Below are 23,174 nucleotides of genomic sequence, written 5' to 3'. Positions count from 1 at the left end.
ACGCCTGCAAGGACGCATCCTACCAGCAAGACTGCAGTCAGATAACATATCGGCTCAGTCTCATTCAACATTTTCAGACCACTATTGTCTAGAATTTGGCGGGGTTCAGCCTAAGACTAAAGCAACCAACATGATACTTCGGTCCCACAATGTCGATACCAACCGCCTATCATACGGTGAAGTCTACATTAATGGCAACAAGGATGATCATGTTCTTATGGCGAACGTCGATGCCCACAGTGGCTTCTTAGCACTATGCGAGGCTAAGCGACGATACGATGAAACAGCTTGGGGCAGTGGAAGACTCGAAATCTCTGAATTGCTCTGGCATACCTAGGTGGAAGATGCCCAGAGGCAGAGCAAGCCTCTTTCAGCACTAAGAGTGATTTGGGTCGACACTATTATTAACAAACCGACACAAGCTATAGTCTGGGAGGCCTTGCGATCAGCTAAAGCCCCTGATTATACAGAAGGGTATGAGGGTGATACAGGGGTTGTGACCTATAACCCAGGGACCGAAGGACATGCAGCTATTCTAGGTACCTGGGCTGGGTCAGTAATTGCAAAACTCCTTATCGACCACCGCCCTGAAATTGGGCATCAAACTATTCGGCAACTGTCTATTGTTGGCCGTGGATTGGCACATCGCAAGCCAGGTGACCCTCACTGGGAAAAAAGATTTTCTATTTTTACTGTACTGGATTGAGTTTAATCTGGCCATGGAACTCGGCTCATTCTCATCGGGCTAAGATACGGGTGGTCTATCTACCTAGCAGAGGACAAGGATGCTTTGCAGACAACTTCCGTAGATACCTGCCTTGAAGAAGAGATTAGAATAAAATGTGGCTCCTTAGTTTGACAAGACTTTCCTCAAAGGGACGCGTAGGGTTCAGATCACTATTGTCTAGAATATGGAGTGATGCACAACAGAAGCGTTAAGCCTGAGACTAAAGTAACCAACATGATACTTCGCTCCTACAATATCGATACCAACCGTCTGTAATAGCAGATAGCAGAACGTTGACCTCTCAAGTCTTAGTGTATAAAAATAAATAGCCTAGAGGTATGGTCTAAATAGCATAAACTGACCTAATGATTTCGTCTCTTATGCTCCTAGCGGTTAAGAAGCGATTGGAATAAGATGTGAATCTTTTATTTGACAAGACCTTCCTCAGGGGACACGTAGGGTTCCACTCATCACCTCGACTGCATTCCCCCCAAGATGGACTGTTTTGACCCTGCGCTCTCCATTTCCATCCTTTTCAACCATTACATCAACTAGAATGAGACTTTCGCGTCCCATCTCAACACCTTGGGTAATTCTGAACTGGACAGAAAGAGCAGAAAGCTTGTGTAGTGCCAGATAGCAACCCAATGCACATGCAGCACTTCCTGTTGCAGGGTCTTCCATTGTGCGTTTAACGAGTCTTGTCCGAACGTTTTGTACGAATTGTTTTCCATCCGAAGATCGTTCGCTGTCTAGAAGTACAAAGTAGTATCTCCTCGAGTCAAAGTCGTGTTTCCAGCCATCATCTTGTAGGTCTCCAGATATGTAAGCCATTGCTCCAATCTTTGCAGCGCCCAACAGGTCGAGAGATGGTAGCTCGATCAACGCAAAAGTCATTCCTTTGACAATGCTGAACAACTGCGCGCCATGCTCAGCTGCAGCAACTTGAACGATCTGGCCATCTGAACTAGCTTCGTACTCGGGCTGGGTAAGGCGATGGGCATGAAGTCGTACGTTATGTGGAATAGCAGCACGAGCAGAGCCATTGGCATCAAATTCAAGATCGATCTTCCCTGCTTTGGCGATCAAAGTCTTGACACCTTGAGGACGGATGAAGACTGCAGTGCCAATTGTCGGGTGACCAGCAAATGGAAGCTCCGCTTTCGGAGTGAATATGTCAATTCGTCTCTCACTTGACTCTGAATGATTCTCGCTATCATGGACAAAGACGGTTTCTGAAAGGTTGAACTCGCGGGCTATGCGTTGTTTTTGGGCTTGGGTGAGAGGAGGACACTGGCTTGGTGGCGGGATTGTCACCACAGCCAGTGGATTGCCTTCAAAGGCGGTCTTTGTAAAAACATCGAGAGTAGTGAATTTGAGGCTCATTTTTGTTTTGTTTTCTGTTAACCAATCGGTAGAGCAGGATGTGATCAAGACAATTATACTCTTTGGTTGAGTCATATGAAGCATGCTGACTAATCACTTGTCCATCTCCATAAACCGGTGTAAGATTAATAAAAGATAAAGAAACAAGAACTAAAAATGACTCACTCATACTACATCTAAGATAAGGGATAGAAATGAGTGAAACAAAAAACGCTTGTGGTGTTGGATCTGACTACAATTGTTGTATAGAGATTGTAATTTATTTTCCCTGATTCCATCCACGATGCGAACTGCATAATCCAATAATGTCCGAGCAACTCGGCGCTTAGCAGTTCTGCTGGCAAGCACGCGAGGCGGCAGTAAAGCACTGGTTCTGACCAGCGCCATGAGGGCAAGATCGACGACGAGCAGAAGCACATGCCGCGTAGTTGGCGTATCCGAAGCAGCTACCACGAGCCTCGAGGCTTTGGGTGTCGCTCTTCTCGGCGACGGGGCTGGCCGTGGCGAAGGTAGTGAGGGCCATGACGGCGATGAAGAGCTTCTATGTCTTGTGTGAGTTTATGAATAATAATTATTGCTGGAAGAGGAGATGCATACAGTTGGAGAGTACATGTTGATGGTGGCTTGAGTTTGACGAATTATTTGTTTCTGCCATGTAACATAACATGCTTTAGAGTTGGCTATTTATACTGAGAATGTCATTGATGGGTTCCACTGAATCTTATGGTCTAGGTCAAGCGGAAAAGAACTCCTGCAAAACTCAGACCATCCGCAGCTGAAGGATCTGATAAGCTCCGCATGTGTGGCCAGATTCTTGGATCACAGCATCCACGAGTCCATATTACTGGACCGATCAAGAGTTCACCTGAGGCGTAGCGTCTGATCTTCCGGCCATACCCGCTATGATGTGGATAGATTACCACTGATTATCTGATCGATTAGATAAAATTTGATCCTGTGGATCTTTAACAACCACTTACCAACGAGCCTCTTCACGGAACCGGTCTGCATAAGATTTGCTCCCCACTTGGTCAGATATTTCAACTGTATGTGATCCTTCGTGCCTTTTGGGTTGCCGTGTAGCCGATGTTTCTATTTTCCAGTTCATGTTGCTGTTTTCGACAGTCTGGTCCAAATCACATGAACTAACATGTCAATTTGATCGTTTGTATTTCCAACAGCTAAGGTCTCTAATATTCTGGCGTCAAATATTGAGATCTGTAGTTCAATGAAGATTGGTCTTCGAAGCAGGACTCTTGTTAAATGAGGTTGGCTCTTCATTATAACCCTATATAAAGTGGGTTGTACTTTGACATCTGTAGAAAATGAAGAAGAAGATATCTGTCCGTCATTATACCATTAAGAGATAAATTATTTCTACACCTGGTTAATTTCAAGACTGACAATAAGTAGGGTTAGCACAATTTGCGTAATTAACCCTGGCCGCGTTATAGTTCCAGAATTGATAAGCAAGGAAGAGAAGACTAAGCACGAATCAGTTAATTAAATTCAATATACAAAAATTACAAAGTCTGTACTATTCTGCCTTACGCTGGGTTCCTGTAGGCATTTGTGTCTGGCGTCAGATGCTCCTAAGCTTAGCTATCCAGGCAGTGCAGTGGCTATGTTTTACAAAGAGTCACAATGAAAGCACGCTCCATATCATTAATTATCCCTATAAATACATAAGAAGATACTCAATCTAAAAGAATTATTCTATATGTATTTTATGACCTTTGATTGTAATTTACAGCTATAGAATATTATTTTCGCTATGGATATCGTCATTCTACACAATCGCATCAGGGATATAACAGCCACTCTCAAGGCTGCTATCGAAATCTGCAAATCTGCCACAGACGCTCAATCTATACCTGTACCTCTCCAGACACTTTCTTCACAGATACCCTGGGCCCTGGCCGCATTCGATAAAGCAAGAGAAGGCATCCCAACGATCGATGCGACATCACCAGACGCTCTCGCCTTGGAGAGTATCATCAAAGGCTGCGTCAAAAAGTCACGCTCGCTCAGGGCTTACTTGCGTGGGGTAATTCCTCATGCCGAGTTGTCAAGACTTGACCGATGCAGACGTTTTCTAGGTCTGGGAGCGACAGTGGACATGGTAGTGGAGTTGAAGGATGGCCTGTTTTCTGACCTCAAGACTTTGGCAGATAATCGTGCCATTGAAGCAGAAGCCCGAGAGAATATCAAGGCCCTAGTAGGCTTTGCAACTGGAGAGCCGGGGTTTGATCTGTGGGGTGTTCCAGATAGCGATTAGCGGAGTGGCTACATTTTATAAATAACACTTGAAGATGCTGTGCAAAGGATAGACTATGTTGATAGTGATCCGGCTCCATTATTAGTTTAACTCGCCCGAAAGCCTTGATTGATTCATGAACTCATGTTTGACTGTTTATGCATTTTTGGTTCCAGGTACCTTCTTCTTTCCATCGTTCCTCTCCTGTCGTTATATCCGGGGTATTCCTAATGCCACCTCTACCGTCTCACATAGCTACGCAATAGCAACCTTGCATCTCTTCCTTCGTAATTAAGTTCTTCGCCTTGATTGTCCGCTCCATCATAATCCATAATAAGATGGGCAAGACTCCGCCCGGTGTTGGTGCAATTGCTAGACCACTCCTGTCAAAGAGAACGTGGCTCACGTCGCCGAGAACGCCCTTTTCTGTGACATAGAAGCCAAGATCAACCAGGACACTCACTTCCGGCTTGACCATAGATGATTTGATGAAGCCAGGTCCGTGGTGAAGTTCCGAGATAATTATGGAATCGCGCGGTTTCTCGGCTTGCATCTGAAGATCTTCTTTACTGGCATCATACGACGGATCGAAGTCTCTAGACGCGCCCACGTAGGGAAATTGGCTCTTCATCTGCTTGATGAACTCTTTTGTGATGATATTCCCAAAACCGACAATCTGGATCTTGGCCTGCTGTGCCGACTCCCGTAGCCCATACTTTGTCAACAAGCGGACCAAGGCGTCTGCAGCAATGTTGTTCGCTCGGCCTTTAGCGTATTCCTCAATGTTCTTGATAGGCTTGATGGATCTCATAATCTCTGGTTCGTTCAACTGGGGAGGCAATGGGCGCTGTATCAGGATTCCGTGGATTCGAGGGTTCTTGTTCAGCTTTTTGACTTGGCTCATGACCTGTGTTGTTGATGCATCGACGGGCATCTCATATACCCAATAGCTGACGCCAGCCTATTGGCAGTGGATCAGTTAGCTACTGTCCTCACTCTGGTCCGTGTACTGTTGACTTACCCGTGCAGCAACGTGGGCTTTGATCTTGACGTAGTCTATTGCATCCGCTCCTGTGTTGAAAAAGACAACGGCCATGACTGACTTGACGCCACCTTTTTCGGCTTTTCGATCACACCAGCGCTCGATGTCCCGCACGACCAGGCCTCCTGTGAGAAGACGGGCGGAGCCGTTCTGGAACGCTAGAGGGAGTTGTAGCAGCTCTAGATCTTCCATCGTCGCGTTTTATCTGGTTCCTGGGAAAGGATTGGAGGGAAGTCGTAGGCGCTAGGTGGGCTTTTCAATCGCTATGAAATTATTATTGTAAAATTAAGAAGGAGAACTGGGGGTTGAATAGGAGACGGAAAGTGAATGGGACGAGTATGCAGTGGAACCTGCACGTGACGTGTAAATCCAAGACCAAACACACTGCACTTGTGCAATCGAATGACGCGCTCTGTGCTGTTATTACACAGGCAACACTGATAGGTATCCAGCTGGGCCTGGCGCATTGACCGTCTGTAATCAGCCAGCCACGAACTGGGCCCGTCAGCAAGGGAGACACAAACGTGGGGGAACTCTAGATATGGCGTCATGTCTCATTCTCTTTGCTTGTTGCACTGCTTCTGTGTTTTCGTCGACATCCTGAGAATTTCCCATAAACACACTATTGGCTTGTATTGCTATTTATTAATGATTTCCTATGACACCTTTGTTATTCACAGGGGAGAAGTTTGGAGTCAGTGAACCACGGTACATTCTCTTCGTCACGACTACCTAGCCTCATTAGAACACCATTCCGTTTAGCGGCCAGCTGAGTGCCTTGCTATGAGGCCTGTCTCATAATTCAGCTTGGGCTCAAAGAGATAAGATCAGCGAGATCAGCTATGAGCTTGCTGGCCGTGCGCCACTTCGCTCTTTCGGGTAATAAGTATTTATTCAGCACATCTTCTCCCCCACCCAGCAATCAAATCAATTTATACACTTACGTCTATCTAAGCTATCTTCTTTCTCCAATCGCATGCAAAATGACATCTTTGACAAAAGTCATCGACGACAAGGTCGTCACTAACACTGATGTCTGCGCTCTAATATACCCTACCCTGTACGTTCAGAGCTAACAATCAGCAGGTCAAACCTCCCACCGGATGGACCGTCAACTACGAAGACTTTGGTGATGATAGTATATGGGGCGAAGAAGGAGAAGTTGCTGATCTGGTCGGCAGTTATGGCATCTTCGGAGTGGTCAAGCCGCTCTTCAGAGCCCTTACCAGCTCCGACGAGGTCATTTTTCTGATCGAGATTAACGAGCAGTACTATATATACCATGGAGAGTCTGGATGGGTACAGCGGGTTGTCTCGCCGGTAGATTTGGAGGAGATTGTGGAATTTATCAATGAGCAGGGATATTGGCAGCTGGAAACAGAGGATCTCGAGTGATGATCGAAGCCGTGTATATGGTGGTCGTGTCTGTACAGCTGTTACTCTCTGGTAGTGACATCAATTGCCAGTGATTGTGAAATGGTAACTCCACTTTAAAACTATCTCAAGTCGGGTATTTAATAGCCATTGCTGCCTGCGATAATGCGTCAGACTACAGATGGTCTTTGGGAAAGAAATTGAGTCATCATAGTCTGGCGGTCACCATCTTTCTGACCCCTCAATCGAGCATAAGCATCAACTGTACAAATTAATGACCTCGCGGAGTGGCTATGGTTTACAATGTGTTCCTGAGGTCGTTTATTGCTTCCCCATTGAGCTTTAAGATGCTATGCAAGCTACCGTGAACGGTATTAAGAATATAAAGATTTAATCCTTTAGGCTAAATGCGTTTAATAATCCTAGTTGGGTTATGAACGGATGTTTAACTGTTTATCTATCTGTGGTGCAAGGTACATAGTTTCTTTTTTATTGTATTACTGTATCTTGGTTAGTCTTCCACTTCCTTCTCTTGTCGTTTAGACATTTAACTCTTGATTCATTTGACGTAAACTATATTCATCTTTGGACTTTTGGGTTTGTCATGTCATGTGCAGATGGTGGGTTTGTTGTTCTCTTTTCGAGGCTACTGTCGTTCTGTTGGTTGCGGTACGAGTGGGGATTTTGTCGATTATGCTTATTCCCTCATTCGTCTATTTGGCTATAAATGGATATATGTTTCGTATGAACTCATACACCGATTGGGGCATAATATGACTGGATGTCTGGGGATCCTGATTTCAGGATTCCTGGATTTTGGGTGTTCTTTGCCTTTTTTTTGCTGGTGTTTCTAAGCACTTTTTATTCCTTTTCTTTGTATTCTGTGCCTTCTCTGGAACCTCTTTCAACGTATGTCTTTATTTCACATGTGCTTTATGGTCATGATTATGATTTCCCAGCCGCTTCCTTAGTTAAACAAGCTGCTAGAAAGTATTACTGTGTTCTAAGAATGAACTTGGCGCATTTCGTATTTTCGTGATAATGAAGGAAAATTCGTTTAACATATTACAGTCAATTCTACCTACCATAAATAACTTAGTCCTGATAAGCTACTTATGCAAGTCATAATTATTCTGTCACGGCTTAGTCTTGGCACTGGTGCGCAGGGTTACTGAGTACAGGAGAAGAGGCATCTTGACGTAAGCTGATGCAAAGTCTGAGTGACGATAGTCTCCTAGTAGGGACTTGTGTAATGATCAAGGCTAATCCCAAAGTGACATGAAGTATTTGGAGTCCAGAGCTTTGTCTATAAAAGGGGACGCATTCCTCACAATAACTTCATTTTAGTTCAAAGCATTAACAATCCTAACACTTTCGCATCTCCCAATTTAACAACGTCTATCACAATGAAGATCAACACCTTGATTCTCCTCGCCCTGGGGTCTCTTCGTGTAGCTGCCGATTCAGATTTTGGCGCAACCTGTCACGACATTTCTGTATCTCAGCCAGGTGGTAATGCCAACTATCCAAAAGACCGCTTTTCCTTATATGCATGGTGTCGCAAAGAAAAGGGTGCCTGGAGCGAGTCCTTTCTCAATCTCAGCAAATGTATTGCTAATGACGGTGGAAATCTGGTTGCTCGAGAGAAGTATGCTGTCTGTTCTTATCTTTATGGTAAACCCTGCTGACTTAGTATGCTAGTGGTGGCATGGGAGGGAGTTGTAGGGATATGCGCTTGAGTGGCACTGTCCTGCTTTCTAGATGCGTCAACAACAATGGTGGAACGACAGATGCCTCTATTGACTTGAGTAGGTCTTTTCAATTTGATGTAAAAATTGCGAACTTTGCTAATCCCGCCAGACCGACTCGTTGGAAACCGGAACGGTGCTCTCACTTGCTTTGGCGCTTCACACGCTTCATAAGATATACTAAGGTTTGAGCGATATAGACGATTACTGGATCATTTGTCAATGGGGAATAGAAGTAGAATGGCGAAGAGTGGAATACTGCCTCAACTTGGATACTCACAGAATGTCAAGTCAATATTTTGCATTCCCTCACAAACTCCACGTGTTTGATGTGTGAGGACCGCTTCACTGTGTCCGCTTCCTTTCGACTATGATAGCCTCACTGCTGCTAGTTCGAGTTAGTCGTAGCAACAAATCAAGAAATTCTACCGCTTCAATAGCAGAAGTTTCAATTGTCGATATCACGTTTAAACCTGAAGCAAATTTGAGAAAAGCTATAGGGCATTTGTGCCTCAGGCTACAGTTGTCTTTGGGAGAACAATTGAGCCAATCATAGCCTGACGGCCATCATCTTGTCAACCCCTCAATCGCACACAAGCATCAACTGTACAAATTGACCACCTGGTATAGCTTCGCTATTACCAGAATATGAAACATGAATTTCAGACGAGATTTCCAGTTTGATCCATTCTCGGAAGAAGCCGCGCAATTCGGCAACCAAGATGATTTATCCAACATTGACTGGTCCAATCCCATGGAATTCATGAAATCTCTAGGCGGTCCCATGCCCGAGTTTGCATCTCCTGACAAGGTTCGAAAGGAAGCTCGCGAGTATTCAAGAAACATCTTTGCCAGCTATGAGCTTCTTAATCAGATACTGCAACGCCACGAGGCCACTATCCACAAAAGATGGACTGGCAAGACACGCCAACAACGACTCCAGATCCTTCTCAAGGCATGGCCAGCAATGTCGGCACCTCATCGTCCTGACTTTGAGGCCTTTCGTCGAGAGTCAAATCAGCAGCGAGAGGGCGGTTCCAAGTTCAAGGACCAATTCATGTGGCCTTGTATCAACCAAGAAGATCTGTTGCAGCCGAGAATGATGCTTTTGTTGCTCAATGCCCGAGGCCGAAACCCACCTCCGGTCTTTGCCGCAGTCGACAATAACGCGATGCATCTTGGTCTAGTCACCAAAGCTTTGGTACCTGCCTTTCTCAATGAGCACACCATGATTCTACATGGTGCCGCTACAGCGAATGATTACGGTAAACTTCTCGAATGGGATTCGCACCCTGATGCTTTCGATTGGATGCACACACGCAAGCAATTTCTCCCTGGTGAAGGACTCCTGGTTCTCGAATCACAGGCTCGCTTGATGTCATTTCTAGTCGACTTCTGTCAGGAGATCCTCCACGAGGTCTCAACAGCTACCATAACTAGCGACGCATATCCCATCCAACCTGAACCAACTTTGAAGAATGATGGGGGTACCTCTGGATATACCTCCCTGGCAGTCATGGCCGCAGAAGCACCATATAGACTGCCTCTAAGTTTTGACCTCGACCGCGTTGCCTCCCTGCTGGAAGCTCAGATGTTGGCAGCAGAAGATCACATCTGGTCACTACGCGAAGATCCAGCATACTTCAGTGACCAGTTCCGCGAAATCCAAGATCACCGGCAGGAAATGCTGCCTGATACCCAAGGAAACCCTCATCCTGTCACCCATAGGCTGCGCGAGCATACGCTTTGGTCAAGGGTCATGTTCGCCATGCTCATGGATGCTTATTCGACCCTGGATGTTATAACCGAACTGCATCGCCAAGCCCGCCATCTGAGCATGCTCCAAAAGAAATATGCCAAACAAATCAAGCCTACAGAGGACCTTCCACAAGACTATCTTATGGCCCTTTTACGCTTCAGATTCTTTCTACAGCAGACGGCCAAGGGGCCATTAGATCAGCTAAAAATAGCTGTTCCACCCTCTCCTCCAATGAGGAAATTCTTTGTCCGTGATCCTCCAATTGATAAAAACTCTACAAAGATACTCGTTATGGGTCGTCGAGGTGTCAAAATGGACAAGGTCGAGACTCAATTGATCTGGCTTCTGCAAACCTTGTGGGAAGATGATCGAAATCTCTTCCTCGCACAATTACCGATCATAGTGGATGAACTCCAGCGCCTTCTCCAAGCCGAGCCCAAAGCTGATGCCCTCATATCCACACATGTAGCCAAGGTCATCAGCGATTTGGCCATTCTGGCACAGTGCCTTAAGCAACTCGAACTCTACCAGCCGTGGGCTCAACAATTCGAGATGATTGCATTCGAGTATGAGGAGGATTTCAAGAAGCATTTAACTACGCTTCAGAAGCCAGTGAAAGAACTACACGGTGCATTCATGAAGAAGAGTCTGGATGATGTTGCTAAGCTTGCGGAACCATCGGGTGGAAAGTTTACCTACCCATATAGCAAACGTCGTACCAAGGAGACGGTTGATACTTTGCGGCTGGCCGAGTCGAGATTAGATGCTGTCTGGGCCAAGATCGACGATTTGACAAAAGCAACGGTGACCAACTTTAAAGACACGAGTTTATATCGTCTGTTATCTCAGCCTCGGACTTTGAGGAGAACTGCAGAGTGGGTGGAACCCGAACAGGGCAAAGACAAGAAAACCCCCAGTCTGGATAAGGATCTCTGGTCTCTCGATCGACCAATCTCTAGCGTATTCTTTAACGTTTCAGAGCAAGCAACACGAAAATTCGACATGAGCGTTCAACCAAAAACCAAGACCAAGACCAAAGGCGAGCCTAGGATCGAAGATAGGATTTCTCATATGGCTCTAGAACCTGAAGTGACGGAACCCCAACAAAGATTTCCTGTTGATTCACGAGCTTTAAAGGTCTTCCGTACGATATTTTTCAACCCTGAAGTTACATCTACCCCAGGGTCTGTTGTATGGAATGACTTTCTTTATGCAATGGCATCTGTAGGCTTTCAGATTGAAAAGCTGTATGGATCGGTTTGGCAGTTTACACCTACGAAACTTGATGTCGAGAGAGGTATTCATTTTCATGAGCCACATCCAAAAGGGAAGATCCCATTTGAAGTCGCGAGACGACATGGAAGGAGATTGACTAGGGCGTATGGTTGGACTGGTGGGGTATTTGTTCTGAAGGAAAAGTAAACAGCATTGTTTAGGAAACCCAAGATACATAGCTGTCGATATCTACATGAGCCACAAGAGTCTGATGTCCACCAAGTAGGTAATAGATGAGATCAGCAGATATGGACCTATATACCTCTGTCTCTTGTCCTTCGCGACAGATTACAAAGTTTCGAATATGGGTCCCGGGATGGATCAATAAAGTTCCGCTAGCGAAATTAAAGATTGTGTTATCTAGAGTAACTGCTCTGATCCAGGAGCAATCTAAATAAAAACACAAAAGGGTAAATCTTTTGTTGCCGCTCTTTTCGCTGCCCCAGACTTTGTTGCATCTAATGATTAAACCGCCATCGAAGTAGATTCTTCACTCTCTCATAACACGATGAAGAACGAACCAACACATGAACACCTGGAACAAATGGCTAGATCATGGGACCATCATCGAAAAGAGGAGAAACTCAAAGCTGTTCAGCACGCAGCTGACAACGGTGCACCAAGCTGGTACCTCCGGGTTCTTATGCTTGAAAGAAGGGGCTATGAAGACTGTGAATCAGACGACGACATATCCGATGAAGAAACTAAATTCGACGAGGATCTTTCTGATCTGGGAGATGAGGATTGGAACGATGGAGATGTTACATACGAATGCGAATGCGACGAAAGCGAAGAGTGCAGCTGCGGCCATCAGTGGCTTACTAGCGAGGAGAAGCAGCGGCGGGAAAAGTACACTGGCTCTGATGCCGAGTATTTCTACGAGTTAAAGGCCGAACGGAGCCAACGAAAGCACGAAGTTGAAGAACAGCGACAGTTTCTACAAAGCGAGAAGGATGCAGCTCTCAAAGTGGACCATCATATGGAGAAGAAAGTACAGAAAGCTTATGCAAAACTCCAAAATGCAAAGGCAGAGGGTGACAGTCGGCCCATCGAATTTGACACGGCCTCAGGCATGCACTTTGATCTGTACTCATCAGAGTTTACACAGATCTGGTGGGACCCATATCATCCTACCAGATACATTGAGCTTTGGGAAATGAGCAATATTGAGCACACCCTCGGAGTTCCAACGGGACCAGGTGGAATTGAGCCTGTGCAGCCACAGGAGAAAGAAAAGAATGAGGACAGTCTCGACGAGGAAGACTGGATGCGAGGCCACATCTATTTTAACAGCGATACCGGATGCGACTTGGTCAGTTTTGAAGCGCCAAAATACATTGGACTGGAGGAGCACACAATCAGGACAAACAAGGGAGACTTGGAGGTTAAAATACGCTTTATCAGTAACGATTATCTTATCGTCACTATTCCTAGCTCTATAGCATTGGATTCAGCAGCCGAGCTGGATCCAGATGTCAAGATCCCTGAGACCTTTGTCTTTTACGCTATCGGTCACTGAGGATTGGGGCAAGTGTGATGAATAAAAGGAAAAGGTCACCATCATTGTGAGGGATCGGATGGAGATGGACATTAATTACCACAAGATAGTCTGTAACGGTTAGAATAGTGGCTGTTGGTAATGCTCAATAGGGCTAGGTCTAGTGGCCGTTTCCTCTCGTCTTAATGGTAACTTTATTTCAACAGTCCTCAATCTAGTCTAGGAAGATACTAATTTACATTGGATTCGTATTAATTAAAGCATTATTTATTTAGGTATATAAAACAATCGGACAACCCCGCATTTACATCCATCTCGATAGAAGTATCAGCCCAATTACCCAGGTTATCAGAGCATTCATGTTCCCACAAACGCCATGGCCAGATAATACGCTGGCCGCAGTGTTGTTACCCCATAGCCAAGTCACCGCGCCAACTCCATCGTCCTCGTCAATGCTGCAAACCATTCTACAGACGTTCTCTACAGCCTCACCTCTTCGTCGGAGAAACCTTCCACGTGGGCCAACGTCTTGATCCATGTCTCTTTTACGCTTGGTTTCAGAAAAGTCGCTCTCATTGTAAACCATTTGAAGCCACTGCAACTCCATGTATGCTTCTTGGCCTGTAGTCATGTTCTGTGTCCAAACGCCTCCATCACCCCAACTGTTAAAGATGAGCAGAGATGGATCTCGAGGAACTTGGAATGAGATGTTAGCTGCTTCGATGCCATTGGCATACCAGATAGACTGGGTCGGCGTCCAGTCCAGTCGATGTTCCACCCATTCGTTCCACTTTAGCCCATCAGGCAAGGTTATATTGCGAGTAGCCTTGGGAAAGAGCTCGGTGGCACTGTAACCGGGATGATTCGTATAATGCACTCGATCGTGGTCTTCGCGGGTCAGAATCTCCATGTCGGCTTCTTGAACGTCTTTGATCTCTTTGGCGGGGACGTATGTGAACATAGCCATACAAGCTCCAGGTGCACCGCGCACGCGACCCATGAAACGGATCGACAGGAATTGAAAGCGATCAACCGAGTCAAACTCAGATGCAACCTGGAACTCCTCCTGTCGATTTGTCCGCATCGATAAATACGTTTCAGAAGAAGGGTTCTTGTCCGGATTTGACCTGATGTAGATGTTGTTTGGCGAGTTGACCATGGGGAACATGGCGCCGTACGATAGACTATCGTGACTTCTGCGATTGCTCCAGCTTTGAATTGACCAAAAGCTCTTCCACGCTTTGGTCTTGAAGTATTTGCTTGTAACGTCGGCTTCTGCGGAAGCATTTTCGCCTGCGATGGTATCGGGAATCCCTGCATACTCGGCAAGATTTCTAAAGTCCCAGAATCGGTGTTGGGTGTAATAGCCTGGGTCCCGACCATCCGTCAGGTAACAATCGCATTGATCAGACTCCCAATCTTCAGGTTTCTCTTCAGGTTGCGTGTCATTTTGTGCCACCGCGGCGGCGGCAAGCGCAAGAATCACAACTTTCCGCGATGGCCTCATAGCGTTGTTTGATGGGACAATTGAGTCTAATGAAACCGCCACCCGCTGTTGGCTGGTGGGTGCTGCGCAATATTATAATAGGATTGTCTTAGAAAGGGGCCGGGTTCTAGACTGTGAACCCCTGCTCGAGACATCAATAGCGTGTCGCTAACACCGAACTACCAAGATGGGTAACAAAATGACGGCCAAGATTTCCCATGGTCAGACTTGTGGCGACAGAAATAGCTGACCATAGGGCAAGTACACCTCAGCTGAAAGATGGGCGGGCAACTAATTCTGGAACTCTGCCCACTGACATAAATTGCTAAGCACTTGAAGCCTGGGACTCGGTCCCGTAGCTATTCTAGCAATGCATCTCCAGATTTATTCTCGAGATACGCTATCATTTCTAGGCATGAACTAATTGTAATACAATTCGACCTCCGCTGACTGTAGCATCTTTACAATGCCGATACGGCCATTTCTCATCCTTTGACTAGAATCACAATACAAGCTATAATGGGTTATTAGTTACTATCACTAATTTGAAGTATCTCTTTTCTCATTCCACACTAACAGCCAAACAACATCCATTCCCTGCGCCATCCATTCAAAATACATGAACCAAAAATCAAACAAAGCATTCCCTCACCATCACCCGCTTCACCTGCACCAACTCTCAACACGAACACCTTCCAACTCTTCCAGCAGAGAAAAGTCCATGCCATGTTGCTTCATAGCAACCACAATCACGTCAAAAGTTTCCAAGAAAGACTTATTCCAATCTTGATCAGCCAGACGCGAAACCTGAGGCACAGCCTCCTGCTTAACCAGAGCGTCCGCCCATGTAAGGTCTAGATCAGAATCTGAAATAGCGAGACTTCGAACCAGATCAACACCGGGCGAGTTGTCGAGCTGCGACTGACCAGCCTTGAACCCTAGACCAACAACAAGCACGCGTGAGCGTTTGCCTGTGCTGGGAAGGGAGGCGATCAGACGTTGAGCTAGCTTGCTTGGGCGGTTGTTCATGGCCGTGGAACAGGCTTCCAGCAAAGGGAATTTGCTATTTGAGAGGAGATAGTATGGGTTTACGGGGATGCAATGGCCGCCAACTCCGACGCCAGGGGCATAAGACATATACCCAAAGGGTTTAGTCGATGCTGCATCGCAAACCTCGTAGGGGTCAATGCCATGGGGAATACAAGCGTCCGCCATTTCATTTGCATATGCGATACAGACCATACGTTGGCAATTTTCATATAGCTTCATCATCTCGGCAACTTCAGGTTTAGAAACCTTGACAACGTTATCGAAGATGGTGGAGTATAGGCGGTAGATGGTATCGAGGGAGCCAGGTAGCATGTCGTCTAGACCGGAGATGATCTTGGGGATCGATTTGACTGGAGGAAAGGTACGGCCAGGGTCAACACGCTGTTTCATGAGGCGTTAGCAACATTCGAACATGTGGTACTTGCCACAGATCAGAAAAGGATAGAATACATACCTCAGGAGACATGCCAGCAAATAAGCCTAGTCTCTTGGCCATGGGACCAACTAACTCTCTTGTCATACCAACAGCGACAGAGCTTTCGATGACGATAGTTGAGCCACGACGAGCCACCTGAGAGACCATGTTCAGGGCATCGCGAAGATATGAAGAGTTGATGGACTTGTTGGGACGCAATAAAGTAGGAACAGAGATGAGGAAATGTGTGGCTGAGATGAGATCGCTCTGTGTTCGAGAGAACCGAACGTGGTTGTTTCCTTGGAACTCTTGATCAAGTTCCTTGATACGTCTCTCTGAAACGTCGAACCCAATGACCTGGTACTTGGATGAAAAAGAGCTGACAAGATGTGTGCCAACGTAGCCGACTCCGACAACTGCTACCACTGGGGTAGTCTCGGGTGTGATTTCTGAGGCAGACGCAGCAGAGTTGAGAGAAAGGTCTGTCTCGGAGGGTGAAGAGCTTAGGGGAGGGGTGTCGGGGTAAAAGGGGGATTCGGAGGGAGAATCAGAAGGTGTCAGCATGCCAAAGTCAGGACAAGCGCCCATGCTGGAAGAAAAGACTTGAGCCATTCTAGAATGATTTGCCGTTGAAGAGACTGTGGAAGAAATACAAGTGAGCGAAGAATTGTCTCGAAGTGGTCTGTTGCTTCTTTTTCTCGTCCAAAAGCCGGTCATCCACAACCTCTTATAATATCCCGCTCCGAGATCTGGACTATGAATCCCAAACTCCTCAGGCAGCCTCAATTATCATTACCATGCTGCATCATTAATTCTGAACCAGCCTCTCCGGTAAGACCGAGTAGCATGAATGAATACTCTGCATCTAGACAACATCAATGTGTACTCTGGCACGATTCAAAGCTGAGACGCCACTCGGAAGGAAATAGCTTCACCTCAGCTTTGCGGTTTCCACCGAATGAATGGCGCAAAGTGTCATATCCCGGCCGTTGGACATTGCTAGTACCTCATAGCTTGTAATAGTTTGCGGTCGAGATCAGCCTCGTTTGCCAACGATCTCTGCATTGCACGTGTTGGTCGTCTACAGCATGTAATTCATCTTGTTGAGAAGGTGGAGGCGCAACCCGACGATGCGGATTGGTGAAACCCACGGACATGTATTGGCAAAAGCAAGCGAGGCTAGAACCGCGAGGACAGAGTCAACCTGAAGTTCTAGCATCAAAACACGTCCGACACTATCGATTTCAGCCGCAACCTGAGTAGCGCTATGGAATTAACAGGGCCTAGACTCGAGATAATCGACAAGAGCTTAATAGAATCTTTAACTAGATTAATATCCACAAGAGCGGCGGATACGAAAAACCTTGCTGTGAAGAAAGAAGCTTCTGACAGTCTATGCGCACTTACCGCGTGATTGGTACGGTGAACAATGCACCCTGTAAACCTTATGCATGAAAATCCCCAGGGCCAGGGGTTGCTGGGTGCTCTGAGAGTCCAGATTCGACGTCCAGGGGGTCGTTTTGAGATGGCCCACTTGTCGGCTATGTCGGACTCTGCCAAGACAAGAAGCAAGTAGAACCTCTGGGCCTATCTTGGATCGTCGTGCAACTTTTACCATAGAGATCGACATGTCCAACCCAACATGATTGTAAACTTGGATCACAATTTACATACTGTACCTGTATAGTGAGTCGTTCAATTCCTGATTCTATTCCTTGGATGGTATGTTGAAGATCTTGATATGGCTGGCGGCCACGTAGGCATGTATAGTAGACTAAGGAATTGTAGCCCAGTTTGGGGAGTAGACCCCTTATCACCTCGCCAAATGTCGATTTGGGCAGCGGGTGAATAGTCTATGTCTGCCGTACTGCACGTCCACGTAGGTGGGCGGCAAAGCAACTGGTACACAGGAGACGACCCAGCTGACAGAAATAATCATCAGCTGGCACAATAAAATCACCCATCCCTGCTCCAATATCTCTGTCAGCAGCGTTGGTTGTTGTGCAATTTCCTTGTCACATAAAAAGCAAGGTTGATCTGCAGACACCCCACAGTGTAGTGTAGATTTATGGAGTGAGTGACCAGCACGATGACATATCAGATATAAATTATTGGCGATCGATTCATAATCTAGATTAGAGTGGAAAAATCTGATTAATGCCAAGCCTTATTCTTATTATTGCTATGAGAGTATGATATCGCGCAATGTCGCAGGAGCATGGTCTTCGGAGATAGTCGTCGAATGTCATTAGGCTAGGGCTCAAGAAAATTTGGTTAAGCATAATAGATGGGGCGACAGAAGTTGTGCAAAGCATAAAGTATGCTCTTAACCATGATAAACCGTGCGCGCGGAACTAGTTTTAGCCGACTTCAGATGTCCACTCAAGCGTTACTATGCTTCTTTTTAATGGCCGAGCGGCCCCGTAGATACCCATGTACTAGACATCAGCCCCCCTATATCCGTAGACTAGTCTAGAATACAATCATGTGGACATTACAGAGTAGGTACGGATACCTGGTCAATATTTGCACTTGAGGGTTGGGCGACACAATAATCCCAGCTGGAACCCCTTGTAACTTGGTGAGAACCGGCTCAGTTTATTCTTGTAATACCCATGTGCTGACTGGGAATTGCAAATTATTGTATCGATTATATACATTGTAGGGGAGCGAGTCAGGAGAGGAGTCTTGCCATATAGCACTATTACTGGAACTTGGAAGTGTTGAGTGCCGATCGGTCAAGGCCATCCATGTATTCTGAGAAGATCTTTCACTCACCCTGTAGGTCCAAGGCCCATCCAGTGGCTCCGTCTTCCAAAACAGGCAGCCTCTACACGATGTTGGTCTAGACAACGTCCCTACCCCTGACCACATCGAGTCACGGCATTGTCATCCCAGTCCAAATGACATCTCAAGTGGACACTCTTCAACCGAAAGTAAACTATCGACACAAGAACTCATGCACTCCACCAGTACTTCAGCTTTGCCCGTCCAGGCTGAAGAATCTGGACCCTTGTATCCCACGATCCCGAGTTTCTGGGCCCCTAAAGCAGCAGAACAACAACGCAATGACAGCCCAAAGCTTCAGCTGGCCTCGTTCCCCTGGAGTTTGTCGGCTTCTGGACCTCTATCCCCTGGAAGTTTGAAGGCTAGATGGCTTCGAAATTTGCTTTAGCGCTGTCGGCGTTGACGAGACTATTGTTTCTTTTCGCGGACGCAAATGAGGCCGTAGGAGAAAATACTTCTCGCCCTGGATGGGCACTGAGAGATGTGTTATTTAGATAGGGCTTCACGAGCCGTGTCTTGGTGGGTTGTTCTCTGTTCTACCATCGCGACACTTTCTCACATTTGTTGAGGCTGGGCTTCTTGACCTTTTTCGCACCACGACACTCGCTACTTGGTTTTCCGTCTCGGCCCTTTGCCCCTTCTTTCTTCCTCTTCCAGGGTTATCCTCCTCAATTAGGCCAAGATCGACGAAATGGCATCTTTGCACACTGAGACTGCCCGCTCTATTCTAATTGGAAAGCAAAAGGTTCGTCATTCCTTCATAGATTCCCATGTTCTGAATCCATTGGACTAAATCCACAAACAGGATCAAGTCCATGCCCACTCTAAGCTTACTCACCATGGCAAGACCTCTTCCAACGGCTCTGGTGTCTCAGACACTGAGCTTCCCACCCCTCCGCTCCCAGCCTACATTGTAGACGAGGCATCCTCCTCCTCCTCGCATGCTCCCTCTCTGAGATCCTCTTGGGGACCAGAGTCGGTTGGAACACCCGATACCAACACCCCCGCTCCAGCTTCTGTGTCTGGAGCTGCTGCGACAAAACCCCTCGATCTCATTGTTCCCGGTGCTCGTCTGCCATTGTCTTTCAGTAACTGCGGGTCTTCCAATGCCTCTGAAGCTGATCGCCCTTTGACGCCGTCGGCCGATCACGACATCACTCCTGTCCCGCAGCCTTTTTCTCATCAGCATGATGATGCTGTTCACGAGTTCAAGAACAATGGTGCAGATGCTGCCAAGCCCAAGGTCGATGTCTCTGCTGAAGATGATGTCGATCAGGCTGTCCTGATGAAGCGTGGGAAGAGAAAGGTCTCTATCCAGAAATATATTCTTACAGCTGGTCTGATCGCTGTCAAGTAAGTCGTGATCTATTTTCAACAACTTTCTCTCATTAAAAGCTAACCGATCTAAAGCTTCATGTTCATTTTCGCTACCTGGTGGTGGCCCAGATATTACTACATCTATCTGCCCTTCATATCCTTTCCTCTTGTCCTCAATTGCGCCATGATTGCCTCGATCGCCTTTTTCAGCTTTGCCCACTATATCCGCCCCGAGAAGCAGATCAAGCCCGAAACCCCCGAGAACCTCGTCTACGTCATTCCTTGCTACAACGAAACCTACGAGGAGTGCACTCGATCTCTCGACTCCCTCGTTAACCAGACTGGTCTTGAGGGACATAAGAAAGGTATCATGGTTATTTGCGATGGTCGTGTTCGAGGTCCTGGAATGTCCAAGACCACTGGTGATTACCTCAACGAGGATATCTTCAAGCACCAAACACAGAGGAAGAAGATTCGTGGCGCTTACACTGCATGGGATGGCCAACAGATGGATATAGAGATCAGTAAAGGGTTCTACAAGGGTACCCCTTTTTACTGTATCGTCAAGGACCAAAACCAGGGCAAGCGTGACAGCCTCATTGTCATTCGATCGTTTCTCTACAAGTTCAATACCCGCGCTCAGAACCCAGAGTCTATCTTCTCTCGCGAGTTCCTGGATTCTATGACCAGCTGGCTTGAGGATGAGGTCAAGATGGAAAACGTTGACCACCTTGTCGGTATGGATGCCGATACGGTCTTTGAGGACCAGTGCATTAGCGAACTGCTCAAGGAGTCTTACTACCCCAACACTGTTGGCGTCTGTGGTTATGTGGCAGTCGACTACAAGGACAGTAACTGGAACCTCTGGTCCCTGTACCAATCAGCCGAATATACTATAGCCCAGGGCCTCCGTCGCCTCCATCAGTCCATCGCCACTAAGAAGGTCTCTTGTCTGCCCGGCTGCTGCCAGCTTCTCAAGATCTGCGACGAAACTTGTGGCGACCTCGTTCTCGTCGACCTCTTCGGTTACTTCCCTAAGCACATGGACGGTATGATCAAGCGTATCAGGGCTACTGCTTCAGAGGACCGCAATCACATCTGCCAGCTGCTTGTCACCTTTCCCCATGCTCAGACTCGCCAAGCTCTCTTTGCTCGTGCTTATACAGACGTCCCTCACTCGTGGAACGTTTTCTTGTCTCAGCGCCGTCGCTGGACTCTTGGTGCTACCAGCAACGATCTGCTTCTCTTTACTGCCTGGAACACTCAGTGGTGGGAGCGTATCGTCGCCTTCTCTAATGTCTTGACTTGGTCTTTGAACATCTTTGTCATTGCATCAATCGGTTGTATGATTGTCGCCTTTATGAGCCAACCTGTGTGGCTCATTATGTGTTTCGCTGGTGTCATGATTATTCCTCTGCTTTACTATATCGTTATGGTTACTTGGCTGCCTCGAAACCTTGTCGAACGGGCACAATTCATGTTGGGCTTGGCTATCTTCGTCTTCCTTGGACCTTTCCTCAACATTGCTGTTATGATCTATGCCGTCATTAACATGGACAACTTTGGCTGGGGAAAGACAAGAAAGGTAGTCACTGATGATTCAGAGGAGATATCTCAGAATGAGGGTGGTGTCTCAAGAGATAACAGTTCGGTTGAGGTTAAAGAGAAGGCCATTGCTGTAGCAGTTTAAGTAGCTATATTTCAAGTTTTATATAAAGCTTCTTATTTAATTAAAATAGTATATTATTCCCTTTTAATCAAATAGACAATTTAAATCTTATTCGCCCTTTTTCATATATATTTTATTTTACTCAACATTTAAAAAACATCGGTAGACATGCAGTACTAGAACAGAATTCACATTTGTAGTATCTGTGCTAAATAGTTCAAGAGCAGTCGAGCTAAGCCTCGAAACGTGTCACTCCCCTCATTCTTCTCATTAGCTTGAGCATGCTTTTGAACAATCTTCAAAACCTCCTCTACCAACAGCTTGACCCTCTCCCACTCATTCGGCAGAGGAGGCGGTCTCTCATCTCAGAGGATGGTCGGACCGTGGTCAGTTCCATGAGTGCTTCCACGGTTACTGCCCGTGTTGAGATCTCCACCACAATTGTCGCAGTGACGAGTCCAGCGTCGAGGCTTGCAGACTAAGTTGTTGGGACAGTTGGTCGTTTCGCATACGCTCTCGCAGGTACCTAGTACCATTGCGTTCCCGGCGATGTAGGCACAGGGCTCAGCTGGAGAGATATTCATTAGTATGTGGTGGCATGAGTAATGAGAAGATGAAACTTACCAGGCCAGGCTTTACGACAGGCTTCGATGTGCGGCCAAGAGGCAACAGCCAATGGGAAAGCCAAGATGATGGTGCTGAAAAGCCTACGTAGTGTTAGTCTGTGTGTTGTGCCTAGTGTCAAGTTGACTTACATGTTGATAGATGGGCTGACCTGAATCTGTAAACACTAGTTCAACTAAGGACAGTGTCGCGTCGCACTTGAGACACAAAGCCCATATTTATAGTTAAAGTTTAATTGTACGTACATCAATGCGGCGTAAAGGTAAGGACCGTACTGGTCGTTCAGCTGCATGTTTTCGCTATGCTTATTCCACTTGAGGATCTTGAGTAGATAAGGGGTCAATATTTGTATGTTTGCTTAACCGAAGGTGGACATCCAGTAGAGAAGGATGCAACAACTACGTTTCAGAGATGGGCTGGATCGACACGTTGGACAAGCTGAGGCTGCTCAAAAAACTGCACCACGGTGGCCCATTAGTAGTATCAAAGGCGCCTCAGGTGGTATGAGTACAAAGTCGGTTAATACTGCATGCCTTTGTGGTGTGTAAGTCTGCAGCTGAAATGTATCTCTCATGTATCATCCATCCACAGAGTCTGCTACTCCTGGTGCCTGTAATGAATAACCATGACCTGATGTCGAGATGCTGTGGAACAGAAAGTGATAATCTTTAAAGAATAGGACTATTATCAACCTGTACCTCAAGAAAGCTTCTAAATAATTGTATACATATGGGAATGAGTGGACTCTCCGCTGCCATGT

The 23,174-nt window shown here is 46.5% G+C and overlaps 12 protein-coding genes across 12 annotated transcripts; 6 read left to right on the top strand and 6 right to left on the bottom strand.

The window, feature by feature from the left end:
• Positions 1–1,171: 1,171 nt before the first annotated feature.
• FPSE_00701 (uncharacterized protein) lies at positions 1,172–2,113 on the bottom strand (the record flags this gene model as incomplete). Its single annotated transcript, XM_009253821.1, has 1 exon — positions 1,172–2,113. One exon carries the CDS (start codon positions 2,111–2,113, stop codon positions 1,172–1,174), a length of 942 nt encoding a protein of 313 aa, XP_009252096.1.
• Positions 2,114–2,438: 325 nt separating this feature from the next.
• On the bottom strand, positions 2,439–2,725 carry FPSE_00702 (uncharacterized protein; the record flags this gene model as incomplete). The annotated part of the gene is made up of 2 exons (XM_009253822.1): positions 2,439–2,654; positions 2,711–2,725. 2 exons carry the CDS (start codon positions 2,723–2,725, stop codon positions 2,439–2,441), a joined length of 231 nt encoding a protein of 76 aa, XP_009252097.1.
• Positions 2,726–3,887: 1,162 nt separating this feature from the next.
• Positions 3,888–4,391, top strand: FPSE_00703 (uncharacterized protein; the record flags this gene model as incomplete). The annotated part of the gene is made up of 1 exon (XM_009253823.1): positions 3,888–4,391. The coding sequence occupies one exon, from the start codon at positions 3,888–3,890 to the stop codon at positions 4,389–4,391; it is 504 nt and encodes a 167-aa protein (XP_009252098.1).
• Positions 4,392–4,617: 226 nt separating this feature from the next.
• FPSE_00704 (uncharacterized protein) lies at positions 4,618–5,604 on the bottom strand (the record flags this gene model as incomplete). The annotated part of the gene is made up of 2 exons (XM_009253824.1): positions 4,618–5,331; positions 5,392–5,604. 2 exons carry the CDS (start codon positions 5,602–5,604, stop codon positions 4,618–4,620), a joined length of 927 nt encoding a protein of 308 aa, XP_009252099.1.
• Positions 5,605–6,395: 791 nt separating this feature from the next.
• Positions 6,396–6,807, top strand: FPSE_00705 (uncharacterized protein; the record flags this gene model as incomplete). Its single annotated transcript, XM_009253825.1, has 2 exons — positions 6,396–6,446; positions 6,499–6,807. The coding sequence occupies 2 exons, from the start codon at positions 6,396–6,398 to the stop codon at positions 6,805–6,807; spliced, it is 360 nt and encodes a 119-aa protein (XP_009252100.1).
• Positions 6,808–8,192: 1,385 nt separating this feature from the next.
• FPSE_00706 (uncharacterized protein) lies at positions 8,193–8,708 on the top strand (the record flags this gene model as incomplete). Its single annotated transcript, XM_009253826.1, has 3 exons — positions 8,193–8,434; positions 8,488–8,594; positions 8,647–8,708. The coding sequence occupies 3 exons, from the start codon at positions 8,193–8,195 to the stop codon at positions 8,706–8,708; spliced, it is 411 nt and encodes a 136-aa protein (XP_009252101.1).
• Positions 8,709–9,189: 481 nt separating this feature from the next.
• Positions 9,190–11,715, top strand: FPSE_00707 (uncharacterized protein; the record flags this gene model as incomplete). The annotated part of the gene is made up of 1 exon (XM_009253827.1): positions 9,190–11,715. One exon carries the CDS (start codon positions 9,190–9,192, stop codon positions 11,713–11,715), a length of 2,526 nt encoding a protein of 841 aa, XP_009252102.1.
• A 361-nt stretch (positions 11,716–12,076) lies between these two features.
• On the top strand, positions 12,077–13,087 carry FPSE_00708 (uncharacterized protein; the record flags this gene model as incomplete). Its single annotated transcript, XM_009253828.1, has 1 exon — positions 12,077–13,087. One exon carries the CDS (start codon positions 12,077–12,079, stop codon positions 13,085–13,087), a length of 1,011 nt encoding a protein of 336 aa, XP_009252103.1.
• A 283-nt stretch (positions 13,088–13,370) lies between these two features.
• FPSE_00709 (uncharacterized protein) lies at positions 13,371–14,573 on the bottom strand (the record flags this gene model as incomplete). The annotated part of the gene is made up of 1 exon (XM_009253829.1): positions 13,371–14,573. One exon carries the CDS (start codon positions 14,571–14,573, stop codon positions 13,371–13,373), a length of 1,203 nt encoding a protein of 400 aa, XP_009252104.1.
• A 642-nt stretch (positions 14,574–15,215) lies between these two features.
• Positions 15,216–16,629, bottom strand: FPSE_00710 (uncharacterized protein; the record flags this gene model as incomplete). The annotated part of the gene is made up of 2 exons (XM_009253830.1): positions 15,216–15,983; positions 16,057–16,629. The coding sequence occupies 2 exons, from the start codon at positions 16,627–16,629 to the stop codon at positions 15,216–15,218; spliced, it is 1,341 nt and encodes a 446-aa protein (XP_009252105.1).
• Positions 16,630–19,495: 2,866 nt separating this feature from the next.
• On the top strand, positions 19,496–21,811 carry FPSE_00711 (uncharacterized protein; the record flags this gene model as incomplete). Its single annotated transcript, XM_009253831.1, has 3 exons — positions 19,496–19,549; positions 19,610–20,157; positions 20,215–21,811. The coding sequence occupies 3 exons, from the start codon at positions 19,496–19,498 to the stop codon at positions 21,809–21,811; spliced, it is 2,199 nt and encodes a 732-aa protein (XP_009252106.1).
• Positions 21,812–22,155: 344 nt separating this feature from the next.
• On the bottom strand, positions 22,156–22,706 carry FPSE_00712 (uncharacterized protein; the record flags this gene model as incomplete). The annotated part of the gene is made up of 3 exons (XM_009253832.1): positions 22,156–22,358; positions 22,415–22,497; positions 22,660–22,706. The coding sequence occupies 3 exons, from the start codon at positions 22,704–22,706 to the stop codon at positions 22,156–22,158; spliced, it is 333 nt and encodes a 110-aa protein (XP_009252107.1).
• Between the last annotated feature and the right edge of the window lie 468 nt (positions 22,707–23,174).

The sequence above is a fragment of the Fusarium pseudograminearum genome, chromosome 1 (genome assembly GCF_000303195.2).
Source record: "Fusarium pseudograminearum CS3096 chromosome 1, whole genome shotgun sequence".
Classification (NCBI taxonomy): domain Eukaryota; kingdom Fungi; phylum Ascomycota; class Sordariomycetes; order Hypocreales; family Nectriaceae; genus Fusarium; species Fusarium pseudograminearum.
The sequence above is the reverse complement of the archived record's forward strand: the minus strand, read 5'-3'. Positions and strand labels throughout refer to the sequence as shown.